General features: G+C 40.5%; 1 protein-coding gene across 1 annotated transcript in view; it reads right to left on the bottom strand.

Annotated features, from left to right (window-relative positions):
* Window positions 1-1,289: 1,289 nt before the first annotated feature.
* The window catches only part of PLEKHH3 (pleckstrin homology, MyTH4 and FERM domain containing H3), a 361,278-nt gene continuing 352,033 nt past the window's right edge, over window positions 1,290-10,534 (bottom strand). The window contains exon 13 of the mRNA XM_089681295.1: window positions 1,290-9,257. Within this exon, the coding sequence (XP_089537421.1) occupies window positions 9,156-9,257 (102 nt within the window). The 3' untranslated portion in view covers window positions 1,290-9,155. The remainder of the gene's footprint in view (window positions 9,258-10,534) is intronic.

Genomic DNA, 10,534 nt, shown 5'->3' with positions numbered 1-10,534 from the left:
CAGGACCATTAGGTAAACCATTACTAAAATCGTTCAGTAATATTGTTTTTTAAACAGCTACAAAATGATTTTAATTGAGCAATTATTCACATTGCTCATAAAATGGTCACCCTAATCCAAACAAAAGTAAAACAGAATTTACAAAACTAATGGAACTTACACTGAAGGATCATCCATTCAACCTAATAAACATTTTTTTTTTTGGTACTACTTATAGAATGTTTCACAATGGAAAGTAATGCCGTGTTTAACACTGCTACCTTCAAAAGAATATTAGCATTAATGTGCTTTACCCATGCACACTGGGCTACAGTTTCACATAAATGGTGATCCCACTAGAAACTTAGATTTTGACCTGTCTTTGCTCCTCTGCCTCTCTGGCCATCAGAAGTTTAGAAAAATACACATAATAATTGTGCAGCGCTAAACAGTACCAAGAGTAAAATACCAAGAATAAAAAGAGCGTCCAGTTAATAATCCAAATAAATCCGTTTAAATGAAATGTTCTGATAACATTGTGTATGGAGAGAGTAAAAGTTCTAATGGGTACGATCCCAATTCAAATAAACATCAACAATTAAAACCAAGGTGACTCTGTTATTCCCAGCTGTGCATGATTCAATATTCCAGTGAAGTGCGGGGTATAGCTAAAATGCACACTCACCAGATGTGCATTAATAAAGCGCGGTGTAAACAATAAATTATGGTCTGCCAGGAATCCCTTCTAGGGTGGTACCGGATGCAGCCTGAGTTAGGTGGCCTTCACCTGGCTTATGGGATGGTAGTAAGCTGGAAGTCCCCTTTAAGAATGTGACATAGTGGATAAACCTCTTCCAGGCTCTGGGATGGTCACCAAGGAATTTCTGGGGAATTAAGCGTTCAGTGCAGAGCAAAAAGGGAATATGCCCATAGTGTAGTAATTAAGTATAATTTTAATGGTATTCAAGGTTAAAATAGGCCATATATTCACATACATAGGCTAAAGTAGGTGATGTAGCAGTAGATAATACATGCAGCATAAAGCTGCTGCATAAACTGACCAGCTGGAGATCAGTATGGCCTCCGGACCTCCGTGATCCGGCGGCGTGACGTCACAGCATGCAGGCTCCTCCTTGACGTGTTTCGTACGATAATACATTCACACCCCTTTTGAGAACATAATCGTTGATATTTATCTGAATTGGGATCATACCCATTTGAACTTTTACTTTCTCCATATACAATGTTATCAGAACATTTTATTTAAACGCATATATTTGGATTATTAACTGGACGCTCTTTTTATTCTTGGTATTTTACTCTTGGTACTTTTTAGTGCTGCACAATTATCTTATTTATCTTTTAGAAGGCATATGGTTTTACTTTTAGTGCAATAGCTGCTTCTTTTATTAAGCGCTCGCTGAGTTTTATATTTCTTAAGTATATAGGGGAGCATTTGAATAACTCCCCTTCCACCCACATGATTGACCATTCGGGCTCCTAAGCCCTGTCAGATAATGACTCATTGCTGCCCAAGGAATGACCGCGGTCAGTCTGTAATTTTTTCCTCCGAAACCTGGAAAATATATACCTGACATGATAATTTTTCCCATTTAATAGTGTGCAGCAACGGCTCTGAAGAAGGGAGTCTTTTCTCCCAAAACGTGTGGGCTTGATGTATGTGTCATTACTCTCAGTAAATGCCTCCTAATCTACCATCAAAAGTGCATTCTTTTGGACATCGGGCGCGCCTTCTTTTCTACTATTCCTAGTATTCAAGTGTGTCTCTCTGTTTCTTTCCCTCACTCTGCTAATGTGACCTCAGTGCTGATGGTGGGGGCAGGGGAGGGGCAAACAAGGATGATGTGCTGGACCAGAGGTCCTCCTTATCAACTGATGATGTCAGATTGTTAAAATGCCAGCAGCTAGAAGGTCATAAAAGTGCACAACGTAAACCCCTGGCTTTGTGTAATTAAAAGGCAGGATTGATCCACCTGCTGGCTTGAATACAATTTTTGGGCAATTCTTGAAGGCACCCCAGGGTGCCTGGCCACCCTGGTTGAAAAAGGCTGGACTAGAGCATGTTCACATTGCAAAGTTTCAGTTCACTTCATGAATGAGGTGAATATAAGTGGAAATTCACAAAGAACATCTAATCAGTTTTTTATTTATCCTTGCACATAACAATATTGCTTGCACATCATTGGATGATTAATGTTAGCACAGCTTCCCCTCATTCACTAAGTTAAGTGTAAGTTCACTTTGCTACGTGAATGCCCTATATGCCTTTAATAAATCGACTCTAATAGGTACAAAAGATAGCTTGTTTTCTTGCCCTGGTCTCTTTTACCCACAACTGCACCAAAATAAGAGGAATTATGACTTACCTGTAAATTCCATATCTTGGACTGCAGCACAGGCCATAGGAATAATATTCATAAGCGATAGGTTAAAGGCTCATATCTTCAGGTGAGGTAATTGGTCACTGGCAAAACAATTGAGGACATGCCCCCTCAGGGCACCTATAACCGTCCCTCACTCCATGAGTCCTCAGTTTTGTAGCAAGCATTGCAGAATAAGATACTCCAAGATATCAAATTTACAGCTAAGTCAAAATTGCTCTTATCTTACTTGTACAGTACAGGACACAGTCACAGAATTTATAGACCATGGGATATCACAAAGCAATGATATATATATATTTATATACCATATAAATATAATGACAGCCTCCCTTCCTCCAAATATCCATAGGTTTTTAGAAAGAGCTCCTCCGCTGGAGTGATTGAAAGAGGAAAGATAGATAACCTGTTCAGCTGGTGCTGATGGGAGGAAGACAGAATGTTACTAGGAAGAATCTGAGAGAGAGAAGTCCCCCAGGCCATCCTTTGGGGTGTGGTAACAGAGAAGAACACCTGATAAAGGCTTTTGTCTATATGGTGACAGGAAGGGTGTAATCCCCCTGTAAGAAGGATCCTGTAAGTGCTATACCATTTGCAAGGAGAATGAGAGTTCTCCTTACTGGGGGTGCCTGAGACCTCAAGAATGTCTAAGGCATGAAGGTTGCTCGGAGGGTGGTCAAAAAAACTATTCACCACAGCTTAATTGATAAATTCTGTGGTTGCGCTCTGTTCGTGCAGAGACCTTCACAGTGGAGGTTTCAAGTAAGAACCACATTGTGAAAGGAGATTGTTTAATTGTGAATCTGAAGGTCCTACTCTGCATAATCTCATTCTGGAAATAGTATTGTGTACACTTAGAATAAAAAGGACAGGATTAGCCCAGGTCCTATAATAAAGGTGTAAGGAAAACATCAGGAGCAAACCAGCTAGGGGTGCAGTCAGAGGACAATGTGTTACAGATTGCACTATGAGCATAAGAGGCTCTGCTTCTGTAACAGGAAAGCAGAAGGTAGAAAGGTATACTGGGGGTATGCTTGAAAAAATAGTTTACCATGCACAAGGTAAAGAAAGATAACTATTCGAAGAACTCAAAGCAAAACAAAAGTCATAACTGCAGAGGTGTAAAGTAAGGGTAGAAGAAAGCCTTGCAAAAAAGTGTAAGGCATCCTTTTGAAGGGCAGGAAGTCCTTCTACGTATATATAGACCGCAAAGTGTAGTAGATGTAATGTAGATTGAAAACCTGAGTGAGGAATGAAGAATCATCTGCAAACTATTCTACATCCTCATAACCTAGGGTAACGATTAATAAACTGGGATTTAAAGCCAGGAAATAATTTCAGACCTTCTGTATCAAAAGGTATGGATTCATATGTTGAAGTTTATTCCCTTTAGATTGTAAGATCCATGAGCAATGCCCTCCTATTCCTTCTGTATTGAACTGTGTTGTAACTTTTCCCTTTATATTGTAAAGCATGGCACAAAATGTTGGCACTATATACAGTTGTGTTCAAAATAATAGCAGTGTGTTGAAAAAAGCTCAAAATCCTTCTAATAGCTTTTATTTCCATACACACAAATGCATTGGGAACACTACACATTCTATTCCAAATCAAAACATGAAGAAAAATATATCAAATTTGTGTTGTTCCTCTAAAAAAATTGAAGAAAAGTGAATATTAGACTGTTTAAAAAAATAGCAGTGTTTGTATTCTTCTTTACAAACTCAAACATTCACTATATAAACTGAAAAATGTTTGAAAATTTTGCTTTCCTTTGAATCACTTAATTAATATTTAGTTGTATAACCACTATTTCTGAGAACTGCTGTACATCTGTGTTGCATGGAGTCAACCAACTTCTGGCACCTGTGAACAGGTATTCCAGCCCAGGATGATTGGACTTTGGCCTCAGAAACTGCATTTTTGATGTCACCCCACAAGTTTTCTATTGGATTAAGATCCGGGGATTGGGCTGGCCACTCCATAACATCAATCTTGTTGGTCTGGAACCAAGATGTTGCACGTTTACTGGTGTGTTTGGGGTCGTTGTCTTGTTGGAACACCCATTTCAAGGGCATTTCCTTTTCAGCATAAGGCAGCATGACCTCTTCAAGTATTCTGATGTATTTAAACTGATCCATGATCCCTGGTATACGATAAATAGGCCCAACACCGTAGTATGAGAAACATCCCCATATCATGATGCTTGCGCAACCATGCTTCACTGTCTTCACAGTGTACTGTGGCTTGAATTCAGTGTTTGGGGGTCGTATGACAAACTGTCTCTGGCCACTAGACCCAAAAAGAACAATCTTACTTTCATCAGTCCACAAAATGTTGCGCCGTTTCTCTTTAGGCCAGTCAATGTGATCTTTGGCAAATTGTAACCTCTTCAGCACATGGCTTTTTTTCAACAGGGGGACTTTGCGGGGGCTTCTTGCAGATAGCTTGGCTTCACATAGGCGTCTTCTAATTGTGACAATACTCACAGGTAACTTTAGACCTTCTTTGATCTTCCTGGAGCTGATTGTTGGCTGAGTCCTTGCCATTTTGGCTATTCTTCTATCCATTTGAATGGTAGTTTTTCACTTTCTTCCACGTCTTTCAGGTTTTGGTTGCCATTTTAAAGCATTTGCAATCATTTTAGCTGAGCAGCCTATCATTTTCTGCACTTCTTTATATGTTTTCCCCTCTCCAATCAACTTTTTAATCAAGGTACGCTGTTCTTCTGAACAATGTGTGGAACGACCCATTTTCCTCAGAATTTCAGAGAGAAATGCACTGTAACCAGCATGTACAACATTTGCTGCCTTCCTTCCTTAAATAAGGGCAATAATTGCCACCTGTTTTTCAAAGAATAAATGACCTCACTAATAGAATTCCACACTGCTATTATTTTGAACATGCCCCTTTCAATTAATGATTCAATTACACAGAATCAGCAGCATGCATGTCATGACTGTTGGGTCTGTTGGATTTCTATTACTCTACTACACCTGCTAGTAAATTATTTGCCATGTAGAAATATCATTTCTACCAAAAGCAGTGATTGATCCGTTTAGTGATGTTTGACTACTATTATTTTGAACACAACTGTAAATCCTGTATAATAATTTCCAGACAGAACTGGCTCAATTAGAGCCATTAGCTGGCTATGGAACTGTACCCTGGATGCAAAAAATTCTTCTGCAGACAGATGACCCGTCACATGCGGTCCTGGTAAAACAACCTCACATTGTTTTGCCAGGCTCCCTTTTACTTTGATTCCATTAATGCTACAAGTGAGGGTTTTTTCCCCATGGAGTGCTCACAAAGTAGGGTGCTGAATACAGGGTATGTGTGCCCGGATGGATAATGAACTACAACCTGGTTGCAGTCCATCTGTAAGAAAAACCCTAAACATATTGGACCTAGACAATAATTGCATGCTCATAATTCTGGGCAATGGCTACTGCAAGACGGACATTGGCATTGTAGTGGATTGTGATAGACAGTCCACGTTTTATTAGATGATCAGTAAAATGACAATTTTATAGTCTTGCTACTTTCTGCTTCTTGCTCTTTAAAATTCCTTACTCTCTTAAGTAAACAATCAGATATAGGTTGACAGAACAATGATGATAATTAAGATAGCGCCTTCATCCGGAGTCTCACCCTAGGTGACTCATTAGGAGAAAAGTATCTTTTAATGTAAACAACCCCCATAAAAGGGAATGAGTCTTTTTGGGGAAAATGATTGGAAGATATCAACACGGATGGAAGAACACGCAGAAACCCAGTGGACTTTTCACCCAATCAATGTATATGCTTTGCCTGCATCATAAGCCCTATAAATGATACTGTTAGTTCCTCAATAAAACAGAATTTTAGGAAGTTGACAATCTGCAACAGTGTCAGTGTCTTGCTTCCGCATGCACGTAATTCTATATTAATTTGGCTCACTGGTAGATCACGGTAAATGGTCTGTAGGTGACCTAGTCCAAAACAGCATGCACATGCAAGTTTGCTTGCCAAAAGGAACGTGCACACACACACGCCAGGTACCAAATGGCCTTTCTAAACTGGACTATGACTTGAACAGATTGCTGAGCGCTGAGTGGTCTTTAGCTAGTTCCTTATTTACCTACGCCCTGAAATGCTATATTTGCAGGACTCAGCTTGCCCCAACCCATCTCTGGATTCCTGCCTGCTGTGATCTCAGCTTGTACTCTGACTCTGCTTCTGTCTTGCATTCCTGTACCTTGCTGCCCTGCTGTGTACCGATCCTGACTTTGTCTCTGCCTGATTTTCTAGTGCCTCACTGCCTGGCTGTTGATGACCTTTTGGCTTGTGTCTTTGCTATGTTACTGTCTGCCGATCAAGTGTTACTGTGTTCCAGTTCCTGCCTGTTGATCTACAGTCATCTACTACCATTGTTCCTGCAAATACCAGCTGGCACTTACCCATTATGTCATCTTTCATGTCACTCATCACTACAAGAGGAGCCCCCTCTCCACCTCAATCTCCATCAAGTTTATGTGGTATGATGCAATGCTCAGTCATCCACCTGAGCGTAAACTCTAAGTGGTTAGGTTTTAATGCCAAGTTTTAAAAGTTTACAAAGATGTAAAATACGGTCCAAATATGTTGGCTATGACAGTAATGGTCACAATACAGGGCAAACCTGTCCTAACTGTCTATGCTGATGATCCTTGTAAAGGGTCCAGGCTTTGTCCGTCACAGTGGGCATACCCCCAAAGGGGCCCTGAGGGACTGGGTTCCATTGTGATAGACCATGGACCTGAACCTGTATATCACCATAGGTGTAGCTAAAACATATTGCAACAAGTGCCAAGGTGAGCACCCATGCAGGATCCAATACCATGAGCAAGCCATCCCCACAGTGTGGGGTTTGGGTATGGTTCCTAAGATTTTACTGAGGTTGCATCAGACTGGATGCGCTTTTTCTAATATAATATACAGAAAATAGTGAGGAGTTGACTGAAGATTCCTAAGAGAAAAAATAAGATAATGTTATTAACAATCCAGGTCCATCAACTTTAGACACAAGTAAAAAACGGAGGACTTGTGGAGTGAGGTAGGTATCCTTGAATGGTGGGGGGTGGTATAGAGCTTTGCCAGTGTACAAGCCTCTAACCCAGGGTTTATGAATACTATGCCTGTGTCCTGTACTGTATTATTAAAGTATAACTAAAGGTCAAACTTAGTTTTTCTAGTTCCTCTCCACTTTATCCAAAACTAAAAACTATTTTTTTTGTTTTATTGCTGCCTGTGCCATCATTAGGGAGATTCAAGCACTCTGATTGACCTGCTTACCATTATCATTGAAAGTGAAAGTTAAAGAAAATCCCAAATTTTGGGTTGACCCCAGGAATGTAATAGAGGGGAAACCTTCCAATGGAGACACTAGTTCTGGTGATCTGGGGGGTCCCATGGAATTTCCTTAATTTGCAGGGGTTTCCTCTCATTTCCTGTTTTGGCTATGGAATTGGAGGTAAATCCAGAGACACAGATGGCAAAAAACAAACTGATGGGTTATAATCCTTCCTTTCTCTATGCAAAAATTAACCAAAAAAAACGTTTTGCCTGTAGTTCAACTTTAAGATATGTGGATGTTGCCTGTTGTCAAAGAATATAACACACAGATAGGCGCAAATGAAGAACATAGATACAGTAACTAAGGTGCTTTTGAAACCGAAACCTAGTTTTACCCTTTTATAAAGCATGTTCTTTAAAAAAAAGAAAATATTAAAAAGAGTAGTTTTACCTCCCCAGAAAAAGATAAACTTAAGATATTCTGTATCTGTATAAGCATGAATTCCTGGATGAAAGTCTCAAGATTATGAGGTGCTTAATCAAACTAAGGGGTCTATTTACAAATGTTTTTATACAACTTTCGCCCAGGATTTCTCCTTTTTTCGGTGAAAAAAATGTGTGAAATGTGGATGAAAGCTGTGTGACTATTGTGAAAAAACATTCGTAAATAGACCTGTACTGTACCACCCTATTCTTTGTGCCTCCAAATCAGAGATTTGCAAATATTTGGAAGCTGGCACATTTATACTTTCAGTGCACGTTCTGCAGCCTGACAATATTAGTTGTCATCCCCACTGAAGTCTATGGGTGTTTGGTGACAACTGACTGCCTTGCATGCAGCAATATGGTAGCTGAAGTGTGCCAAAATGAACAATTAGATTGGGGGCTTAAGCCGGATCCACACATACCAAAATTTGCCCAGTTCAGCAGGAACTGGGTGAATTTTGGCATGTGTGTACCCCTGTATGTTCAACTGAAGCCGGGTGTAAGACCATCAAATTACCTTCGATGCAGCCAATGGTTGCAGCTTTGATCAATCTATTCTGACAGAGAGAAGCTCTGCTGACAGAAAACAATAGCACATTTGGGGAGATCCCTGCATTCACATCGCCTGTGCAAGTATACCATGCTTTAGAGGTAAGTGTAAAATACATAATGATATTTATATCACCCTGATCTAGAGACCCATTTCATCATGAAAGTTCTTTACATGTGGTAAAAAAATGCTGCAAATTCTTGCTGAATTATATAAGAAAACACCATGGCAGAACCCGAAGGGTACTAGGGAGGGAAATTGGCTTTTGCTTAGGTAGAAAGCCTGATTTTCGAAAAACTAAGCCAGTGTCTACTCATGGGAGCAAACAAAACAGTTGGTGATAGGTTTCCTCCTATTTGCCGATGCAAGGTCATTAGCAGCTGTTTTCCTCCCATTTGCCAACGCAAGGTCATTAGCAGCTGTCATATCTCTTCAGATACATTGCTGTCACCTTCCTGCATCATGTAAGGCCCATTACTGACACAGGTGAGGTAAGTATTTATCAGCTGAGCAATCTCGTCCACCTGAGAGAGAAAAAAAAAGTGTGGGTTATTTTTCCATTACACACACACACACACACTAGACCCCCAATATCTCCCCTGCCCTCCACTTCAGCTGCAGTAGTATAAGAATGACTGCTGTGAATACAGAAGTGACATAATACACATTGCTTCCATTCATTATTTGCAAGGGGAATCGGGGAATGCATTTTCTACAATCACCTCTTGATCTGACTGTAGAAGCAATTACCATGGTCCTTACCAGCAGAGAAGGGTGGTAGGCAAACCTTTAGGACCCCATAAAGTGATCAGATGGCTTTGGAACTTCCCAGATCACTGAAAGCTCTTCCCCGGCTGTAAAAATCAGTATCAAGCTTACGGCTACAGCAGCAGCAGTGAGCTTGCTTTAAATGTCTTTGTATGCCTGGTCATTTATAAACGTACCTTGTATGCCAGGGCAAGGCCATGCCACTGTGTGAGCCCCATAAAGTGATCATATGGCTTTGGGACTTCCCAGATCACTATTATCTGAAAGCTCTTTGCTGGCTGTAAAAATCAGTATAACGCTTATGGCTAGAGCCACAGCAGTGAGCTTGCTTTAAACTCCTTTGTATACTTGGTCATTTATAAATGTACCTTGTGTATCACTGTGTGATACAGTGGAGGCAGTTTAGGCCAGATTTTGGAGTAATCAAGCATACTAATGAGCCAGGTGTGGGCTTACTGGAGCTGGGATCAGAGCTCATGGCCCCACCCTCCCTAGGGGGCCAGTGACTGCAAGGGAGCAGTGAGAAAGAGGTGCATACAGCACCGACCTGTCCAGTTCAGGACAGTTTGAGGCACAAGTCTTTGGGTATGAGAGACAGTCCATGAAGGACAGAGCAGCTGGGCCATTGTAGAAAGGACACCGAGCTGAGGTACAGTGGTTAGTGCAAAGCAGTGGATGGTCAGGAAGACCAACACTGCTAAGCTTGTGCTGAAAAGCTGCAAAAAGAGCCACGAGGCTGAATACTGTTATGAATACAGTGCGTGAGAAGTCTTTTTTTTGTGAAATTTGTTTTAACCACTTCAATACCAGGCACTTTTACCCCCTTCCTGCCCAGGCCAATGTTCAGTCTTCAACGCTCTCACACTTTGGGTACAGTGTTGCATGACCACTCATTTGTCATTCAAACAATATTTTTACCATTTTGTTCACACAACTAGATCTTTCTTTTGGTGGTATTTAATCACCACTGGGGTTTTTATTTTTTTGCTAAATTAACAAAAAAAGACTGACAATTGTGAAAAAAAAAACAAGT

Source organism: Staurois parvus, unplaced genomic scaffold, assembly GCF_062004578.1.
Source record: "Staurois parvus isolate SC_StPar_1 unplaced genomic scaffold, SC_StPar_1.0 ptg000263l, whole genome shotgun sequence".
Classification (NCBI taxonomy): Eukaryota; Metazoa; Chordata; class Amphibia; order Anura; family Ranidae; genus Staurois; species Staurois parvus.
The sequence above is the reverse complement of the archived record's forward strand: the minus strand, read 5'-3'. Positions and strand labels throughout refer to the sequence as shown.